The sequence below is a fragment of the Sander lucioperca genome, chromosome 1 (assembly GCF_008315115.2).
Source record: "Sander lucioperca isolate FBNREF2018 chromosome 1, SLUC_FBN_1.2, whole genome shotgun sequence".
In the NCBI taxonomy this organism is placed as follows: domain Eukaryota; kingdom Metazoa; phylum Chordata; class Actinopteri; order Perciformes; family Percidae; genus Sander; species Sander lucioperca.
The window spans coordinates 30,469,358-30,491,154 of NC_050173.1; the positions used below are offsets into that span (position 1 = coordinate 30,469,358).

Genomic DNA, 21,797 nt, shown 5'->3' on the forward strand with positions numbered 1-21,797 from the left:
AGATACTTTATTGTAAATACCTCTCTTCCGTCTTGTTCTCTGTCAAATATTAAATTTCGCTGGAATTGTACGATTTCATGTGACAACTAAAAATGATTGATGTTTCACAGATTTGTAGTGAGATATTGTCGCTAGAGGTCATCAGAGGTTCACGCCGCCGCGAGGACTTTTCCCAAAACATTCCCCTGCTACGTCATTAACCCCCACCCCGCCTCGTGCCACAACGACTGTTGGCTTGTCAGCTGAACTGGGCGCGCTGCTCCTTGTCTAAGAAGATATGAAAACTGTCAGTTAAGGTCAGTTGTTCTGTTCAAAGGTGTGTAGAGAAGAACTGGGGGCTGTTGATATCAGAGCAGCGTCACCGCTCTGCGCCTCCCTGGAGGCTGGCGCCCTTTGTAACGTTAACTCTAAAGTGAATGGTAAGTAGCTTTAGTGTGGGGTTAGCTTGTAGCATCAGTGCTAGGTTAGTTGTCAGTCACTGACCGCTGATGGACAAAGCACCAAAGGTCTGGCTCAACCGGGTCATGGTGCGGTCCTGGCTAACTCGGTGGCGGTGTTCATGATGGACGTTAAATTGAAAGTTTTTGGAAGTTGTCAGTTAACGTTATTCTGTTTGAACCTCGTGATGCAGCACAGGCCAGGGTCCAACCTCTGGATATCTAAACTAAACCTGCTCTTATACATTAGCTAGTTAATTAACATTTAGTAAGAAGGGATACTTAACGTTAATTGGCATGTGTTTATGTTTTTAATTTATTTCTTCTCTCTAATTTTACTATGTTTTGCGTCTTTTGTCTTCTTGTTTTTATTTACCCAAATGTTATCTTGCTATTGTTGGGCCACACTGTTTAGCTCTCTGTTGTTATATTGACCTCTGGATAGCCTGCTTTTGCCTTGCTTTGTCTATCAAAGCACTTTGCACTCAGTTTTTGAAGGTGCTGTACGTTGTTGTTGTTGTTGTTGTTATTATTATCTAGTTTCTCTCTTAGATACCAGAGCTAGGGTGACAAACATACATCTTTATAGATTCAAGACAAAGATGGGTAATCATTATTTTTTTTTTTATATATATATATACTGTATATTTTTGTATGATTCATTTAGCTAGTTTTAGTGCCTATTTGCTAATATCTCTGAGGTCAGATATTAAATACTAATCTACATATATAGTATAGTATATTTGGGCAACTTATTTATTTATAGATTAACAGGAAACATGGGGAGATAGCAGAGGGATGACCTGCCAGAATTCAACAAGGGATGTTGCAGGTACATAGTATGTGTCCACTAGGTCATGGGAACACCTGCCTGTCTCTATCTTGATAAGTACCGTAAGTGGACTGTGAAAACACTTGTGACAACAATGGAAAAAAAAAAGCCTAGCTTTACTATTGTTTGCTTTTTATTCTGACAAAGTCAATGTTTTATTTTATAAATATATTTAAATCTCATGAAACTAGTCTAGAGCAGAAAGAATAGTTGATGACAGAAAATGAATTAGCTATAATTTTCATAATTGACTGAAGTCAATTATTCAGTACTATTCTCAGGTATTATCTTCTTTAACATGAGGATTTCAAGTCCCTCTACAAAAGTGTTATTGTATAGTGTTTGTAGCCATTTAGGTGTCATAAAGATGTGCCTATTTCACGAATAGATCTGCCAGTTTAGTTGAGTATTTCTGCCGCTCTCGTTTTCAGAAATGGGTAAACACAGTGACACAACCTGTGAGCTATGACGGAAACTATCTGACTGGTGTTATGGTGTTATTAGCCTTGAGGTTAGAGTGCATGCATGTCAAAATCAGGCTTTTCTTCATTCCAACACTCTGTTTTAACTCTGCTTGTGTTTGTATCCATTTGTTGGTGCTAACCTATATATATATAGTGCTAGTAAATGCAGTTTTTGCAGATCTAACTATTAACTAAAACAATTGCATTCACATGCAATTGTGTAATTATGTAATTTTAGCAAAGGTTGTAGTTTTTACGTGAGTATGTAACTGTTGTTGCAGAAGTTTGAGAGAAGTGATTTCATTTTTAACTTGAAGTGCTCTTGGAACATTGCAGGCAGTCTGTGTTGGAAAACACTGAGTCACAGCTGCCCAGCGGTGACAACCAGCGTCTCCCTGAAGGCTTAAAGCCTTAGCAACATAACATATTCAAGACAGGACATACAGCCAGAGGCACTTATGATTGATACAAAAGCTACCTGCATCTTACTTAACAGGCCTGTACTTCCTCTTTGTTTCAGACTGTGTGTTGCTGATTTCTTTATTCCAGCTAATGACTCCCATGGCTCCAGGAACTTCCTGATTGATTCTGGATCTGTCAAGCAGTAATAAGACAGGTCAGCTAACAGGTTGTCTCATGGATGCATGCATTTGAACACAAATGGCCATCCCAAGTCCTCAGAAACCAAGTTGCCTTTAGATTAGAAAGGATTTTTTTTTTTTCAGAGTGCCTTATAATGCGGACAGACTTAACTTGTATTTGATTTTTTGTGCTGATATTATATTCCCACCCTGTCAGGCCCAGGCAAAGAGAGATGAGCTGGGCTGAGGAGGACTGGACGGTGGGGCTATCTGGACGGGTCCTGCAAAAGGTGAAGGAGTTGCAGGTCCATCAGGAGCGACTGTCCAGAGAGAACAAGCAGAAACAGCTGCAACTGGACAACATCCATACAAGCCTCGAAAAACAGACTGTGAAGGTACATGCAGCCATGTTGCTTTATGGCTAACACTTACTGTAAATGGGGCTGTTCCCCACAAAATAAATTAGTATGACAAATATAAACCCAATTGTTACTGATGAAGTATGCGATATTGCGTATGGATGATGGCATATTTCAAAGTTTACTTTTAAATAAATATCCTTATCAAGCTAGGTGAAGTTAAAGTCTGGTTGATTGTGCCTAATAAAATGTTATGATGCATACTACTGAAGTATAGTGTTCCCTGAGAACCATATCCAAGTACAAGTATCCAGGTACAAGTGTATCCACGTATCTTATATCTTATTTGGTGCAACCTATACGTTTTTTTCTTCATTCAAAAACAATGAGCAATGCAGTTGAAAAAGGCAAACTTTTGTAAATATTATGTTGTATAAATAATAGATTACATGTATAATCCTGCCATACATTGACATAGTCAATCATCTCTGACAGGATTTGTTATTTCCATTTTTTTTTTATAATCCTAAAATATGTACCTTTCCCTCTCCTTTTATTCCTCCCCTGCCAAGTATGAGGAGGTCCGTGGGGAGCTCCAGTGTGTGCAAAGAGAGCTCCAGAGTGTTCGACAGGAGACCAAGGCAGCAGTGACCAGCAGTGACCGCCTGACCCAGGAGCTCCAGACCAAGCAGGCCCAAGTATGCTCTTTGGAGGGCCAGCGAGATGCTGCTCGCGCTCTCAACAACAAACTCACCCTGGAAATCAAAAGGTAAGGACAGGTGGAATGGCATTCATGGACTCCAATGAAAATGACCCATTGTAATTTTTTTTTATTGTTTTTCCTGATACCTTTGCAACATATGGGTTTTGGTTGATTTTTAAATGTCATTAAACTGTAATCCGTTTCCTTAACGCCACTAAACTCTTTCCATCTGTTTCTTATTTCTTCTCTCTCTCTATCTATCTATCTATCTATCTATCTATCTATCTATCTATCTATCTATCTATCTATCTCTCTCTCTCTCTCTCTCTCTCTCTCTCTCTCTCTCTCTCTCTCTCTCTCTCTGTGTCTCTGGCAGGCTGGAGGCAGAGCTGGAGAATCTGCAGAATAGCAGCAGATCGGCAGATACCACTCTGTTTTCTACACCCTGCTGGAATACAACCTCACCCTGGGAACACAATGGTACAGTCCTGTAACTTTATGACTCCTGTGTTTATTCTCTCTGGTGGTTTCTTCTTTTCATTTAATTACTGTATAATAGGGCTGTACCTGACTCAGAATTTGTCAGTCAAATTGGATTAGGCTGTTCAATACGAATATTCAACAATTTGTTCATTTTTATTCAGGTATTCGGACGTTCAGCGTGACAAAGTTGTTCACGTAATAAAGTAAACACGCCAAGTTAGCCCTCCAAGCTAATGCGTGCTAACCTCTATAGCCGAAGGTAAAAAAAAAAAAAAATAGAGAAAAGCACACTTTTATTAACTCCCATATGATAACGACAGCACATAATGCTACAGCTTCACCTTTTCCGTTTTTACCCTTCACAATAAAAGCCCACCTTAAATTGAGAGCATTTAGCTAACCCAATAAAATAGCTTGCACTACGCTAATTACATTTTTTGTTGACACTAAATAAAACGAAAGCCAGAGACTATATCATATTAAGTTGCTGTGAGCTTCTAAGAAGAAGGCAAAAGATAACATTATTCAGAGCCTGACCGGGCAAGGCCTCTCTCCTGAGTCCAGGCAGCTGCCTCCGTCTCGCTCAGACTCACCCTGGGTCCAGCTGCTTGTACTCGTTGTTGACATCTTCACCGAGCAGAAGGGATGACTTGACGTAGTGGATTGATTTCACCCCGGAGAACAGCGCTCCTCTGAAAGACAACTAAAAACCCACTGCTCAACTTGAAGACTTTCAGTCGACTGAGGGGTCACCGACTGATGATTCGAATATTCGACTTTCAGGGGGCAGCCCTACTGTATAGTTTGGAAAATTAAATGGAAAAACAGCATGACTCCCAGATGAACAGTTATAAATAAACTCCCTCAGCTACTGTCCTTTCCCAACCCTTCACTCTCTAAGGACTCTGTTATACATTCTCTTTCCTCTTATGTCAGTAAACCATTTAGTTTTTTTTTACTGCTGTTGGTTCTGTTCAGCTTTGGTAATTGGCTTTAGATACCAAATCCAATCCATATGCTGTGTTTTTGCCCTGTAGGGAGCAGAAAGCAGGAGAGGCCAGGGCATAGAGATGAAGGACAGAGCCGGGCGCTTCACATCCGAGTAAGTACCAGCACGTTTTTATGCTGAGCTATGCATAGGCTAGTTCAAGACCAATGTGGGTTTTAGCTTAAAGCTGCAGTTCTCTACTTGTAAGAATTGGCTTACTTCATGTCAGTTAAACAGAACTTCTTTTTGTCTTTCTGTTGTATTTTCTTAAATTATTTCCTCCACTAATTAACTAACTACTAATTAACATATGTTTTCATGCTCCTTGTTTAACAGCAATGTGCACTTTCTTTAGCCAGGCTTTATGACCTTCCTACCATCTCTGTGGTTCTGCTCATTTGTTTCTATTGAAGACATCAATCTTTAAAAATGTCACAAATTCTTGGGGAAAAAAAGCTCAATAATGTCTAAAAACAGCTGTGCATTGTAGTTTTGAGCAAATTATGCTCAAACAGGAGTAAATTGTGTATTTGTTATGGACTATTTTCAGCTCCGGATTTGGTGCACTAGCGAGTATTTAGGTAGCAGGATTGCATATGTGGGTTTGACTCAAAATAACCTACAGTGCCTATCCATGTTCATCATAATGAAGCAACATGTCACTAAGTGCAATGATGTGGCTCATTGATTGTTTTTTGACAACAATGGAAGTCTGTGGAACAGAGGAATAGGCTATATCAGGCTTTGGCTACAGAGACAGTATTTGGTAGGAGCATCAGATTATTGCAGGCTTTGGTGTTTTCATGGGATTTGTTTACAAAAAGGAAAATATAGAATATCACCAGAATTATCCTTTTAAAACAAGTTTTTCCTACTTGTGCGCTGCTAAACTCCATTATACTGTAATGCGTTTGTTTAACTATTGTGGCAGTTTACTCTTCACACCTGATCTGTGATTTATCTCTCACTCAAGAAAGAGTGTGGAAGACACTCTTTCTTTTGTTCAGAAAGTGTTTGTCATAATCACAAATATGTGGTGAGGCTGTACAGAGTCAAATTTATTCTTAGGAAGCATCAAGAACATAACAGCAATGAGTCATTCTTCGGTAAAATGCTGTTTAAGTCAAAGTGAAAGAGCTTGAGCCCTCTGCCCTGTTTGTAAATTCTGCTAATGTTATTTCTTGTTTGACATCCTGTTAAGGCTCACACCCTCCTTTTTGCTTTATCCTTTCTGCTGTCCTCGCTTCAGCAGCAGCTCCAGTTCTCTGAAGTAGGCACAGCCTCGTTACCACGACAACAACACAACAACACACCCCACCGCCATCCGTCCGACCAATCGGACACCTTCTCCACTCCCTTGTCTGCATTTCCGTGGGAACGGGATGACTCGAGGCCAGCAGCCAGGAGACCGTCCCCCTCTGCTCCCGAGACGCCCTGCGCTGATGTCATCAGTAAAGGCCAGCAGGAGCAGAGGGTTTATGGGAAGGAGAAGGACCACAGGACAGAGACAGACAGTGAGTGACGTCAAATGGTCAACATGGTAATATGGCACGACTGGCTGTTGCCCATTTGCAGTTTGAAAATATAAACATACAGCTCAGCCCAGCAGCCTGTGTCCTAAAGCAGGATTAATTAAGTTAACTGGATAACTGTACTAAGTAAGACCAGAGGCCTGTACTACGAAGTAAGATTTGGCGTTAACGAGGTAACTTCAGGTTCAACGCAGGGTGTTGTGTATCACGACGGTGGATCACTTGTTACCGGGTTAAATCGCTGTGGTAACTTATGCTGAACACCTAACCTGCCATTCCCTGATGGGTATTTTTATGAAAGATATAGATTTTCAGCGAAGGGAGTGACGTATAGGCTATTTGTCGGCTTCTTGAGCCGTGTGTTGCCAATGCGCACATCGGTTTGAATTATGTTTTTATATTTTTTATTTGCTCTCACGATCGCTTACCACTGCCAGGGGTGCAACTGAAATAATAGGCTAAAGCAACTACAGTGTATGGAAAGCACAAGTGTAATTATGGTCAGATCTTGTGCCTGACTGATGGGGAAGTGATATTGATAAACGTTGTGATTTACGTATTACAGCATCGGCTTTTTTTGCCAGCTTTCCTCCTGTTTTAGGAAGCAGCGACTGTATTGTGTTTTGCCTGTAAAACCGTGTCTGTGTTCTTCATATTTATGTAAAATTATAGTTTGCTCTTCTTATGTAAAATATGCAGCTCTGGTACATGTTTGCGATTGATCATACTGTGCAAACACCGCCTCCTTTCATGTGAACGCGCGCATCGCTGGATTGGGAAACCCTGGGTTGATTGAACTAGTTGTTAACCACCGTCATGACACAGCTTATGCAGGACCGCGGTTGTTAGGTTAGGTGAAGCCGGGTAACGGAAAGAAATCCAGGGCATGTTGATCTTGATTCGTAGTACAGGCCTCTGGACCCAGCATGGACTAAAGTAAACCGAAGTTCTGCCGTTATCCATTAAACTTGGTAGTCTTGCTTTGTGATACAATCCCTTGATTTTAGTGCTGACTGATAAATCATATTTTCATCGCCATCGTGATATGAACATGCACGCTGAACCCATCGTAAAAGACTGCCTGAAACGCCATGAATAAAATTGAATATACTTTATTATCATTGTATGGACACAACGGAATTACGTTGGTGGCAACCAGTGCAGCAGCAGTAAATAAATAAAAACAAGATAAAAAACTATGGAAAAATCATTTTATTTAGGGATGGTTACTGAAACCCGGTATTAAACGGGCCCCAGGGCTAAAAAGTATTTACCATCACGCTGCAGCCTCTCCCCTGCTTTGTGTCGAGGCTGAGCTCCTACACACACACACACACACACATACACACACACCAGATCAGAGAGGCCGAGGCACCTCAACAGTACTTGTTACGTAAGAGGTCGTGTAGAACTCACTGGCTCAGCCACAGACTCCTGTGTTTGCTCTTAGGCCAGCTTCATGATGTACAGTGGTTCTTAGTACACTTATAATTGTGATACAACACTCCTCTTTCTCTCTGCTCCACTCTGTGTCTGTTTGTTCAGAGGAGGAAGGGGACCGTTCAGTGTGAAACAATACATCCTTCTTTTAGCTGCTGGGATACAGAGTGGGAGGGACGGTGCAGTGCTTACATTAGGTGTGCTTTTTTTGCTGGCTATTGCTGCTGTGTTTTGTATCATGCTCCTCTCCACATCATTGAAGTCACACATGTACAGTATATGCTGCTGGATTTTATTCAGATTTGCTTCTTAATGGGGTTGTATTTGATAAATGTAAAAATTGTAGAAAACAGTGGGTTCTTTTTAGATTAGTAGTACAACAAATTGTGATTACAATATACAAATATATACTAAAACATCATTCACAACAGATGTAAAAAAAAAATCTGTAAAAAACATACATGTTTATTAGTAGATTGTTGTTTTTTTCTTTATAGGCAAGTGAAGATGGTGATAACGGTAATATTTATAGATGCTTCAGTGTGTAGCAGCTCTTCACTTGAAAGGTTTAACAGTGTTGTAATATTAAAGGAACAGAAAAAATACAGGGCAACGTATCGGACAGACATTGTTTTCATCACTGGCTTTGGAAACCAGCAGCCTGACACTCGCAGGCTCTGTGAAAGTATCATCCAGAGTTAAAACCGCTGTGGTCGTCAGTTTAGGGAAAAAGTAGTTAAAAATATGTTTTCCCAGTATTTCCTATCCCCTGGTTTCTCTCTGTCGCTCTCCACCCACTCATTCACCCTTCCCCCATTTAAAGTAAAAATCCTTCCTACTCTAGGATTCTAATATTTTTACAACTCTAATTTCCTCAAATATTTTGATTTACACAATGTAATCAATATTTGCAACCATGTTTTCTCCTGGAAGATGGTGGGCTGATGCAAACAGTTTACAATTTGTAGTAAAAGAAAACAATGGTACGGTTCTTTAAGGCCTTAAAAGATGTGGCATTGTCTCAGTTATTACAGTCATTCATATATATATATATATGTGTGTATATATATATATGTATATATATGTATATGTGTGTGTGTGTGTGTATATATGTATATATATATATAAAATATGATGTAGTTACAGGACTGTCTGTGCAACACACCCACTTTGAGATGAATACACAGACACAGATTTATAACCAAAGTTGCAATATGTTCATCAACATTGTATCTACTAATCTTAATGCAACTTTATATCCCTGTAAGTATTGATTTTCTGTTCTTTTTCTTAGTCCACCCTTAAGTCTGAGACCACATTGGTTTCAAACATAGTTGAAATTTTCGTTTCTGTTTTTAAAATTGTCTTACAGTTGTACTTAAAAGGTGTTTAGGTGAGTTGATGAGCTTAATAACCAGCATGTCTCTGTGTGTTTTGGTCCATCCACCAGCATCTTTATCAGAAGTGCGGAGTCGTGTAGCTGCTCTGGAGGAGGAGCTGTGTGCAAAGGCCGGGATGTTGAAGTCTATTCAGAACGAAATGGTGCAAAGCAAAAAGGAGCTCACGGCCAGGGAGCTTAGCCTTCAGAAAGCCCGCGACGAACTCAGCCTGGCCCACACAGGCATGGCCCAGGAGAGAGAACGGGTAAAAACACCTACTATCACAGCTGATACAACTGGTGGTGCTACTACTACTAAAAACACATTGTGTTAATGTTCTGTATTTCCCATAATCCCTATTGTTTTTGTCACATAATGGGTGTTGCCCTCATTAGTCAAAACATTTCTCTTTGACTTTTCTGAAAATAACAAACATGTTGGGAATATTTTACTTGTTACACAATCAGTTATTATCAGGCACTTTATAAAGGTTGTTGCTGGAAAAACAGTGCCCTTGTTGTATTCTTAGGTGTACAACAATCTAGCCAATATTTTGTGAAATCTAACCTTTTGGCAAACAATGTGCGACAACAGTGCCGAGGAGAGGCTGCCAATTCTCCCATTGTTTTGTTTGTTAAGAGTAAGTAGGCTAAGCCATAAAAGTGTTGGTGCTTTCCTGATTTCAGAATGTCAAATGCAGAACCCTAATCAAGCATCACAAGATAAAAACAAAGTGAAAACAATATAACACATCACTTAAAAGCAAGTCGATAAAATAGGTTTAGAGAAGTGACTTGCATATACAAAGAAACACATTTGACCATTTACATGTACACTTTAGAATAATTGAATGCGTGACAGTAATTGCAATATATTTAGCTGTGTACACAATCTAAGTCCAAAGTTGTCTTATTGTCAATATTAAAGAGAACATGTTGTTTGTGTGGCAGGCATCAGGATCTGAGCAAAGGCTGAAGCAGCTACAAGAGGAGCTGAAGTGTCAGAGGCAAAATGCAGAGAGCAGCCGACTGCAACACCATCAACGCTCTAAGGAGCTGGAGAAACAACATCAGAGGGTGAGATGGACGAATGGGTGATATGGACAGATGACAGACTGAGATAATGAAAAGAAGAAATTTGAGAAACGGCTAAAGGAAGCAAGAGACATTTTCAGATTTGTCTCCAACTTGCTTTTTGTTTCGTTCCACTCTTAGAAAAAAGTAATTTTTTTCCACTTTACAGTTGAAGATAGTGACTCAGATTTTGGTGTGTGTGTGTGTGTTACCTCCAGGATTTGACGGAGCTTCAGAAGGAGAGGCAGTGTCTGGAGAAGCAGCATCAGCAGGAAGTGAATAAGCTCAACCAGGAGCTCCAGCAGGCCAGGACGCTCCACAATGCCCTGCAGGCCCAGGCTGACAAGGTAAATATACACACAAGGTGCACAAACTCATACACATGAACAAGGAAAACTAGCCTTCTAATATGCTTTTTCATACAAACACATTTACCAAGATAAAGCCTTTTCAGATCTGTATCAACACTGGAAACTGGGCACTGAAATGTACATATTGTTTATATTTTGGTTCATATGTCTGATCAGTTTTTTCAGCGTTTTCCTATTTCTCTTTCCTGCTTTCTCTGTCTCTGTCCTTTCTCCCTCTCTCTTTCTCCTGGGACTTGTATTATTTAATCCAAAGGTCAATAAACTTATCTTGCTTCTTCTCCCACGCTTGCTTCTTTTCCTTGTTGTTTTCTCTCACTCTCTGTTTCACTCTCTTGCCCTCTGTGTTTCTGTTTTCCCCCCCTCCCGCTGTTCTCTCTGCTTCGTCCTCTCCTCTTGGTTTCTCCCCAGTGGAAAGGTTGAGCTGCGAAGGTAATGACCGTGTGACTACGTTTGAAGGTGCAGAATGCTTTGGTTATAACAGCGTGAAACAAACTCATAACTTGTGTGTGAGAAATAGTCGACAGTTCATAGTAAGGGAGGCGTAAAGGCATGGCTGCAGGATGAGGGTGATGGTAGATGAAGATTTGTATGATGGTGTGTTGAGGCAAGTTGCATGAATGTAGAGATTGAGGAATGTGTTTGTGCTTGAAGACATGGTGTTGTAATTTTTGTTTCTTTTTCAGTACCCTTTACGTGAAGGAATGCTGTAGTATTTGTTTTTGTATCAGCAAAACAATAATACAAAGTTTAATCTCAGCACAAGCGTGAGCCTCTTGACAAAAACCTCTTGAAAAAAAACCTATGCTTTTAGACATGGTGTAAAAAGTGTGCATTCATTCTACCCGCAGTGTCCCTTAAAACCTTACTGTAAGCCCTTTGTAAACCACACAGATGTTATCTTGTTATATCTGATAAGGCTACCTAGAGAAAACACAAAAAAGAGGCACAGTTTGTGACCCAAGTGACACATTTACACAGGTCTTTGTGGAATTTGTGTTCACAGTTTTCAAAGTTGCACACAAATGACAAAACATAAAAAAAACAGTAAAGAACTACTTCCTGAGAAAAGTAGTTAAACTGATTACATGATATGACATGAACTTCAATTACTAAATGTACTGTTCATAATTAGAATTATTGGGTCAATGAATATTGTAGAACAAAGCCCATATTAGTGGCAGAAGTTGTCTACTTAATGACCACAGTAAAAACCTTCTCTAAAGTATAACTTTAGAAGTCAAAGCCTACAGTGTTGAAATGCCACCTTGTCGCTATTTAACGTGCACTGACTGTACATGTTGCTTTTTCCAACGTGACATGAAGGTAGCATAAGACACAAGAATAATGAATCTAAAAAGGCTGAATAAAGTAACCCATTTGTTGGTTTAGTAAATGTAATGTGATTACTAAAATTGGATCAGTAATCTTATACAGCAGCACTCCACAATAACGCTACCTTTAACACTCTGTTCACGTGTACCATGACATGAGAATTTGATATGAGCACTGGTGGGAAGCCGATCAGCTTGTTTAGTCTTCATCACTTTCCCCGGAGAGGTAGACATTAGACAAAGCTTATGCTCGCTATTGATCACTGATTGCTCTCCTGCTTCCCCTTCACTGGTCCTGATTCCTGCTCCTACAACAACATCCATTAATTTCTATATTTCTTCTTTGTTGTTTTTACCTTGTCTTTTTCTTATATCCTTTCCCTCTAATCTTCTTTGATTTCATTTTCCCTGTTTTTATTAGCTACTGAATCATAATATCCTCTATCAGCTGTCTCTACAGAAGCAGGCGTTGGACAAAGAGTTGGACACTCTGAAAGAGAAACTGAAGTGGACGGAGGGGCAGCTGCAGGAGAGCCAGAAGAAAGAGGCACAGACACAAGCCAAACTGACGGTAACACACACAGACACACACCCGGAGTCTAGTGAGTCAGTGTCTCACTTTATTTAATTATTCATTAGCTGTGGGTATAAAATGAACTCCATACATTTTTAAACAGCATCTTAATGTGCTATATGTCAGTCCATGATTTTTATAATAAGTTAACTGTAAATTAATTATAAGTATATTGTGGCTTCTTCAATCATCCAGCTGCATTATTATGTTTTAATAAAGGTATAGATGTGGGTGTATCATTTCACAGAGCTAAAAAGATGAGTTGTCTGATATTAATTTCTTAAATTGCCTCGCCTGTTCCTATGGCAAGGATGAACCTTCATTCTACTGTACTCAAAAAAGCCCAACTGTACTATTACTATCATTATGAATCTGGATGGTGAACTGCTGAACTTGTACACAAGTAAAGCATTTGCAGAAGCTTGGTACAGCCACGCTGCAGAGGATATACAGTAACACTCCAGAGTAGTTTGTTTGTGGCAGTTCATTACATGTATACCAGCTTGCATCATCAGCATTAATGCTGCCTTTATCTGTGACTTGTTTGTCTGTGGTTTGTTGCTATTGTGACACTGTGTATAGCTGTCAGTATAAAGCTCTTTCAAAGTTATTGTTTATCTGGAAGTCCTGCTGCACAAATACAGTTACCCAGGCAGGTGCAAATCAAATTTAAACTTCCGGCAGAATTATACCTGCTTCTTATATAGTTTTAAAGTAATCTGCCTTATCATGGACTTTTTGGTAGACATATTGTAGAGAGGCTGATGTGGAGGTTTTAATGTCAACAGACACATATTTAAAAAAAATTGTCTCAAAACAGACCATTGTTATGGATAATAAAGGATCAGCTGAGCACTCCAACTAATCTGAGCATTTGACTAGATTCAGTCCACCTTATTTGTATTTTTTACCCTATCATTAGGAAGCCCTGCATGAGGCAGAGGGTGTGGCAGTGAGTCTGGAGCAGAGCAGGAAGAGAGAGCGAGGTCTGGAGGAGGAGGGGAGGAGACTGGCAGAGGAGCGAGCCGACACCCTTCGTCTCCTCAAAGAACTGCAGGGTGAGGAGCAAGCTGTGGGTGGGAGAGAGGACAAATATCATATGATATGTACAGATGGTAATTATGTGCAAATACTTGTTGACACAGGCTTAAACCAGTGTTCTTCGGTGGATGCCGTCCTGTTGATAAACTTAGAATTGGAAACATTTCACATTCATTATTTAAGTGGACAAGTCATAATGAGTACTTGACATTCATGTATGCTGTACAATACATGCCATGTTAAATCCCCTCTAACGCTTAAGTCTCTTATCCCAGTGCTGCCTCTTACTGGTCAATAATACAACATCCATTTTGTCAAATAAAAATACCAAAAACTATTCCAGTAGCACACTTGATAAAAAGACAAGCTCTGTCTTTTTCTGCTTTTCCTCCAGCCTATAATTTCTTAATGCCTATGTGGTCTGTAGTTAAAAAAAAAAAAACTTGTATCTTATTTAATCTTTTAATCTGCTGTTTGTATTTATTTTTCTTTTAACTCCAGAGCAAAAGGCTGTCCCAGCACCCCCTCAACAACCTGTCCAGTTTTGCCCTGTCGGACAGAGTTTCTCACCTCAAACTTCTTACTCTCTTCATTCTCGACCATCAACTCACATCAAGGGGCCCAACACCACCACCATAGCTGAGCAGAAGAGGGAAGAGGATGTGGATAAGAAAAGGGCAGAGATCGCAGCATCTTACCCCTCTGACAGAGAGCCGGGAGAAGGCATCGACTCGGAAGACATCAGCAACCTTATCTCCCCATCCTCTGAGTGTTTACAAAGGGGACACAGAAGAAAAAGTAACGAGGAGAACAAAAGTAAAAATGAGGTGATAGAGAGTGACAGCTCTGGGACAAACGAGCACTCCACATTTGATCAAGTAATCTCTAGTTCCTCTCACTCTGCTGCTGGTACGCCCACTAACACCTCTATGGATGGTCCCTCTGAAAAGACTCCTTCTCTCAAGGCCTTAGAAGACCTTAAGAGGGAGAATGCCACACTGCGTTCAGAGCTAAATGATGCACGCGAAGAACTGCAAAAACGACTTGAGGACCTAGAAGCCCAACGACAGGCCGAGACAGAAGCCAGGACCCGGCTCAAACAACTCAGCCGCAAACGTGCCAGCCAGGCTGTGGATAAGGACGAGCAAGAAAAGGAATTGAGGGCACAGCTGGAGAGTGAGAGGGCTGAGACAGAAAGGTTGAGGAAGGCCATGGCGTCATTGGAGACAGAGATGAAAATAGAAAGGAAGGAGCGAGAGAAGGAGGAGGAGGAGAAAAACAAAGCACTAGAAGACCGGGAGAGTAAATTGATAGAACTTAATATCCAGCTAAAGAAACAGCTGTCAGAGGTGAAAGCCCAGCTGGCTTTAGAACAAGAAGAGAGAAAGAGAGAGGAAGAGGAGAGAAACCAAATAACAAACACAGACATAGATGTAAAGGAGGAGTTGAGTACAAAACTGGAAGAACTCAAAGCTGAATTGGAAGAACTGAAGTGCAGCAGAGAAGAAGACTCACTGGAAGAGGAAAAACTCTCAGTTGCCAACAGCCCGCTGACATACCTGACACTCCATGATGATGAGCTCAACTCCAACATCGTTCGCTGCGACAACAAGCTCCTCCCTTCGCCAGAGAAGCACCTCCTCTTCTGCCAGTCCACCAACCAACGCAACATGCTTGTATCTCAGGCCACAGCAGGTCTCATCCAGGAAGAGCGAACAGTGATAGATCCAGAATGCTCAGCTCTGGAAGACGACAGACAAAACTATCTGAAAGGGTCTTCCCTGTCAGACCACAAAAGATCACTTTCTGACCTCCAGAAGGTTGAGCCAGCCTTCTCAGATTTGGCAAAAGAGGTAGAGCGCCTGAAGAAGGAGAATACAAAAGAGATGGAACGTGCTAACCAGTACCAAGTTAAACTGGAGGCCCTGCAAAGCCAGGTAAGTGATGTGATGTGATGTGATATACAGTTTAGTACTTAGGTTTGTCCAGCCAGAGTTAAACAATGTACTGTATATTGATAAGATACAAAGAAAACTGTTATATACTAAATCATAACACTTGCATTGTAAGTAGTCATCTTCATCTAAGTGTTAAAATTATGATGTCACATGTCGACCGTGATACTTGGGTTTTAATAGCCGAATGGTGTTGTAACGTAGAGGAATAATATTTAGGTATTGTTGAATAGATATGAGTTATTAAAATGGATTTATTAAACATGTTTTTTATATATATATATATATATATATATATATATATATATATTCTTTCTATAGCTGTTTTATGAAAGCAGCTAGCCACACAGTGCAGAAGTCAATAAAACATACAGAAAGGTACAGCAATAAATACAAAATACAAAAAAAGAGTACAGTACACACAGGTTAGTGCCAACATCACTGGCATTGTCTAAATTTCACCAAAACCATCTGAGAAACCAGTGAGAAAAAGAAGCCACAAACTAGGGAACCAGGACAAATTACATATTGTTAAAAAACCCAATAATTGATGGAATAAAGACTTTATATAGATATATTTGTCACCTAAGGAAATAAACTTCTGTCCTGATGGAAGCAAATACAACTCTTTGTGTAAATGGCACTGGGAGTCCAGTAAGATGACCTGATCTTTCTGTGTGGCCCTCATTTACAAGTGGTAACCCAGTAAGAGCGTTTGCCCCATGTTGGCTGAGTCCTGCAGCGGCGCAGGTTCGAATCCGACCTGCTGCCCTTTTCTGCGTGTCATCCCCCATCTCTCTCCCCCTTTCATGTCTGTCCACTGTCTCTACACAATAAAGGGAAAAGCCCCAAAAAATAGCATACAACTTTTTTAACAGAGTCTTGTCAACACTGAAACCTGAGCATTCTTAGGTTTGCCTTTTTAAAAGGGTTGTGTTGCTGTTCTTAAAACACCATAAAGTTCTGGCTGTAGTGGCTTATTACACGTTTATCTTCAACGTGTTCTCTATTCGTGTGTCCTTTTATTTTCTTCTCAGGTGACATGTCAGACAAAGCAGCTAACCACGGCTTTTGAGAAGCAGAGTCAGTACATCTCTGGTCTTTTAGTTGAGCTGCAAGAGAAGGAGAGTGCCCTCCTTAACCAGGGAGAGGAACTGCAGTGCTACAAGCAAGAGCTTGATGCACTCCAGGCTGAAAAAGAGGGAGCAGAGAAGAAAAGAAGAGATGAGATGACGGTCAAAGTGGTGGAGGATGGAGAACAAAAAAAAGAGACACAAGATGAGAGGTTGGTGGAGATCTCAAGGCTTCAGGCAAACCAGGAAAATAAGTGTGCTGTCAACCTCCTTACTACAAACTCTCTGGCCGACGGTGACTCTGATGCACAGAGAGATGCAGGTCAACTAGAAATTGTGACTTCTGATGCTGAAAGACCAGCACCTAATAGTGACGAATCAGACAGTGAAGCCCTATGGTCAGGGGAACAGCATCCAGGCGCTCAGCCCAAGACTCAGAGTAACCATGACTCTGCTTGTGTGATGGGTGAGACTGAGTGCCGTCAAGATGGAGAAACGGCAGACGTGGTTGCAGAACTACTCGCTCTCCGACAGGAGAATCAGCTGCTGAAACAAAGAATAGAGGGCTCGACTGTCTCAGACACCAGGACCCCATTATTACACACTGACAGTGAAAACCAAGAAGACCCAGCCAAGCAAAGCCAAAACACAGGAAATGCTGCTCTGTCCTGCTTGGTGGTGCAGAGGTCACCCAGTGTGCCAAATGACATCACCACTGACGCACGGCAGTCACTGTTGCAGGATGTGAAAAGGAGGGAAGATGGGAGGACTACAAAGGCTGAAGAAGAGCTGGAGGCAGTGTCTGAGCTTCAGATCAACTGCCTACAGCAACAGGTAGTGACAGTGTACTACCTCTTAATATCACAACATTGATCTAATGTCATATATTTAATGAAGAAAAGGTGACAAAAACAGTTTAAGTAATTAACATAGACAGGAAAATTAAATATATAATGGAGTTTATGATGTAGATGTTGATAGTCTTCACTGGGGAAACTGAATTCATGTCCTTCCTTTGAATTGACTAGAGGTGCGTTATATTACATCAGAAGAGGAAAACATTCATCTTATTTATTTTGAACGTCTGCTTGATGTAGTCTGTCCTTCCACTCCTGTCCAGGTGGAGGAGCTGCAGATGAGGCTACGGACTCTCTCCGCGGAGACCGAGCAGCAGGCTGGAGAGCTTGTTATGTGGAAACTGGCCTCCCAACCAGCACCAACATTTGACCAGTTCCTTCCCAACACAGACAAACTGAGTGAGACCCTGGACCAGATATCTGTCATCAGACAGTCACAGTCAAACCGACAGACTGGCCAGGTTCAGGCTTCTTACCTCGGTGTTCAGGAGAGCCCTGGTAATGTGACAGTCATCAGAGAAGATGAGTTATTCCTCTCCTGCCCCTCCAACAAACTGCAGGGTTGCATGTTGTTCTCCAGGTAACACACAAATACCAGGGCGACAGAATGATGAAAAATACTGCAATAACTTACATTTGAAGCTTGTGTTAAATGCATATAAGTAGAGTGATTATGTAATGTATGTCTATGTATATGCTTCTGTCTTTTGTTTAGCTTTGAATTAACTTTTTTTGTTCTTGTTTTACCACAAGGCTTCAGCACAGCAACCTCCTTGAACCAAAGAGCCCCCATCCCTCTGAAAAGACTGCAGCAATTCAGGAATACGATCAGGACTCTGCCACAATTGACAAGGTAATTTGTTTTTAATCATCACTCACTTACATACCAGACCACCATATGTGTTTTAGGCTCTTTATATCAGGGTTTTATAGAGAGATCATTTTAAGTAGATATCGCTTAGTAGTAGGGGTGGGACGAAATACCCAGTTCACGAGACGAGACGAGACACAAGATTGGGTTCACGAGATCAAGACGAGAAGAGATTTTAACACTATTTTACAGAAAACTTCAGTGAAGAAATAAGACTGGAAAAATAGTCCTTTATTCAATCGAAAGTCACAAAATGAAAACCGAGCACTGAATGGTTTTGCCACAAACTCAAATGACTGGCTTCTCTCCTGTATAACTAACAGTTACACTGTTACTTATTCCATATGTACGGTGAAGAGAGAGTCTCTTCACTCAGAGAACCAAGGTTTCCAATAATAAAAAATATTAACGAATTCTTATAAAATGATTAGGAAATTACGGACCTGACAAATACATTTTTGACTTACAGGTATTGGGCACACGTTTTTGTATATGGTATGTAGGATTATGCCTCTAATTGTTCTGTTTTTTTCTCTTGACTTAGGAATCTGAAAAAGAAAACCTGGAGATCAAACTGTTACATCAGTCAAATACCTGTCAAACACAACACAAAGAGGGGAGAGACACTGAAGTTATCCAAATGTCATCTGAGAAAATGGGTCAACCACATGCCACCAAAGATGCCCACAAAGTCACAGGACCAAAGCGGACCAAATCAGCTGAGTGTTACACAGGGAATCCTGAGGCCAAACCAGATGCTTCCAGAGCAACCAATGACATAAACCCAAACAACGATTCTTCAGACAGATATGTCAGGGCAGAAATGAAAAGTGTCAGCAGTCAAACAGAGGAGAGTTTGTATCCTTGCAGTGCTCCAACAGCCTCTGAACTCTACTGTGCATACACACAGACTGAGGAGGAGGAGAAAGATGAAGAAGAGTTAGTGGAATCACCTCCTGTCTCTCCTGTCCCATTATGTGAGGGGGCAAAGTTAAGAGACAAAATGTTGTTTTCGGGTTCCTTCCCTATCCCGGCTGACCCAGCCCATCTGGCTGAAAGAATCCGCCGTAACAGGACACAGCTGTCAGCCGCCTTTGACGACACAGAGTATGAACCCTATGGACTGCCGGAAGTCGTCATGAAAGGTAACTTTGTTAGCTGTAAGTTTGTGGGGTGAAAAAAAGGAAAACATTGGGCTTGAGTATTTTTAGGGTTGTGTAGAATTGCGAAAACACACAATTAGTACAAAGTACTTGAAAAGAAGCATCATCCCTACAGCCTAGGTCCTCTGTTGGCTAACAAAATGAACAAGATATGTGTCTTGTTTTGTCAAAAGTGTCCTCAAACAGCTTTGGAGTTGTTAGAAGGCATATTTGTTTTCCTATCTCAATACTGGATGCATAGATATGAAAATGACATACATATACATCTTAATTAATTTGTATAACCAAATAGCTTTTTTAACGGGAGATATTTGGATTTCCATTTTGACAAACAAAACAAAAGAGCAGAGGATTCAATATGAACTTATTTGACAATCACCATCATTAAAAGCATTACTCTGCCGTGAAGATCAAAACTTTAAAAAGGTGAGGGTAAAAATTTAGTTGGAATAACAAAAACAAATGCTGGATTATAAATTGGTTGAGTATCATTAATAGTGTTCATGGGTGCAGTCTCTGAGTATCGGAATCTTGGTTGTGACTTTCTGACCCTGTATTGTACAGAAAACAGAAGTTCCTGCTGTTAGTGATGTTTTCTCTCTCTGCTTCCTCTCTTTATGTGCCCTTATTTTTGTGCTTTCACACTCTGTCCTTAATCTGCTTTCCCCTAATCCTCTACTTATTCTGTCTCCCCCCTCTTCCCGTCCTGTAGGTTTTGCCGACATCCCCAGTGGTCCCTCGTGCCCCTACATTGTGAGAAGAGGTCTGTTAGGCACGACTGTCGTACCTGTTCCTCCGAAAGACCCGAGACAGGAGGAAGAGACAGATTAAAACACAGTTACAGGTAACCTCCAGAGACGATGAGAAAACTGGTGTAGATTTTAAGTCTCAAGAAATTCAAAGGGCATGTTGAGTAATAATAAGTTACTTTCCATACTTGTTCTGAATAGAAAAAGACCAAAACAAACATTATGTTAGTTTTCCTCTCTGTATTTTCCAACTTTCGACTTGGTAACACAAAGCCTCAAGCTTGTATTTTCCTATACAAATCTTTAAAACGGAGAAAATAATCATTACTTGCAGCCCTAGTGCCCATGTTCATAATCAAGGAACATGTCACCAAGTGCAACGGTGTGGCTCATCTATACTTGTTAGTAGGAGCAATCCATTATTGGTTTTGGTCTTTTGCAAATGAAAGATTTCACCAGACATATCGTTTAAAAAATATAGTCACAAACAAGTGAAAATATTGTCTTAAACTATTATTTTTATTTTAGTAACAATTTTGACTCTATCCTAAAATATATTCTTACATTTGCATGTTTTGTGTTGTTGTTGTCTATAGATCTGGTGAAAAGAACTGATCACTGTGGCTTGACGATGAACCTCAGTGATGGACGACAGCAGCCATACAGGGACACTCCAGTCACCAGCAACCTGAAGTACTTCAGACCTTCAAACCAACACAGGACCAGTTTAAAAAGGGCTGCTATCACACATGGACTTTTGTGTATGTGCAGGTAACTGGGTCTGCAGAATAAACACTTCCATTGTGTGGTCACTAGTTTATCCTCTAATTGCTGTGTGGAGACTTGCCATCACAGTGCTGTCACTTTACACCCACTTTATATTTAGGTACAGGGGTAGTGATTTAGTGATTTAGTGTTGCTTGTTGATGTTTATTTGAAGTTTACAACCACTTTTCCAAAGGGATTGTTTAGTTTTTAGTGTCTCTGCATTAACTTATGGGTCTAGCTGCAGCCTACTTTGAATAAAACAGTGCCTAGTGGATGCTTTTCTAAACAAGTGCCTGTCAAGATAAGTGTGACTTGTTTTCCCAAAGGGTGAAACCAAGAGAGGCCTGTTGTGAAAAAATGTGAGCTATATATATATATATATTATTATTATTATTATTATTATTATTATTATTATTATTATTATATTTTTATTTTTTTTATTTTATTTTATTTATTTTTTTATTATTATTTTTTTTATTTTATTTTCTTTTCAATCCTTGAGGTGGCTTCTTTATGGGCACTGGTAAGTGTTTTAGTTGAAGGCCGGTGTTTACAAAAAGTATGTGAAAGCATAGTGAGCATGTGTGTGACGTTAGCTGTGAATATGGACGTGTGTCCTCATCTTGACGTTACTGTTTGTATATATGTGAGGGTGTGGGAGAGAGAGAGGGGCGAGCACATGTCTATGACTCAGTTTAACTTGCTTTGGTTTCCGCTCCATGTATGGTGATGCACACTGCGCTCCCTCTCTCCTCCTGCTGCTGCTTTGCTTC

The 21,797-nt window shown here is 40.5% G+C and overlaps 1 protein-coding gene across 6 annotated transcripts; it reads left to right on the plus strand.

Annotated features, from left to right (window-relative positions):
- The first annotated feature begins 191 nt into the window (after positions 1-191).
- si:dkeyp-115e12.6 (centromere protein F) lies at positions 192-21,382 on the plus strand. 6 transcript variants are annotated; one of them, XM_031303001.2, is made up of 19 exons: positions 192-419; positions 2,254-2,349; positions 2,532-2,709; positions 3,246-3,442; positions 3,753-3,856; positions 4,897-4,961; positions 6,097-6,361; positions 9,270-9,463; positions 10,149-10,274; positions 10,490-10,618; positions 12,422-12,544; positions 13,470-13,605; positions 14,090-15,525; positions 16,581-17,450; positions 17,737-18,053; positions 18,227-18,326; positions 18,889-19,489; positions 20,220-20,351; positions 20,853-21,382. In XM_031303001.2, exons 3-18 carry the CDS (start codon positions 2,548-2,550, stop codon positions 20,336-20,338), a joined length of 4,944 nt encoding a protein of 1,647 aa, XP_031158861.1. In that variant the 5' UTR covers positions 192-419; positions 2,254-2,349; positions 2,532-2,547; the 3' UTR covers positions 20,339-20,351; positions 20,853-21,382. The 6 variants fall into 6 exon arrangements, with proteins under 6 accessions (XP_031158861.1, XP_031158862.1, XP_035857944.1 ...); XM_031303002.2 differs by having other exon boundaries at positions 20,866-20,985; XM_036002051.1 differs by having other exon boundaries at positions 6,100-6,361; positions 20,866-20,985.
- Positions 21,383-21,797: the final 415 nt, after the last annotated feature.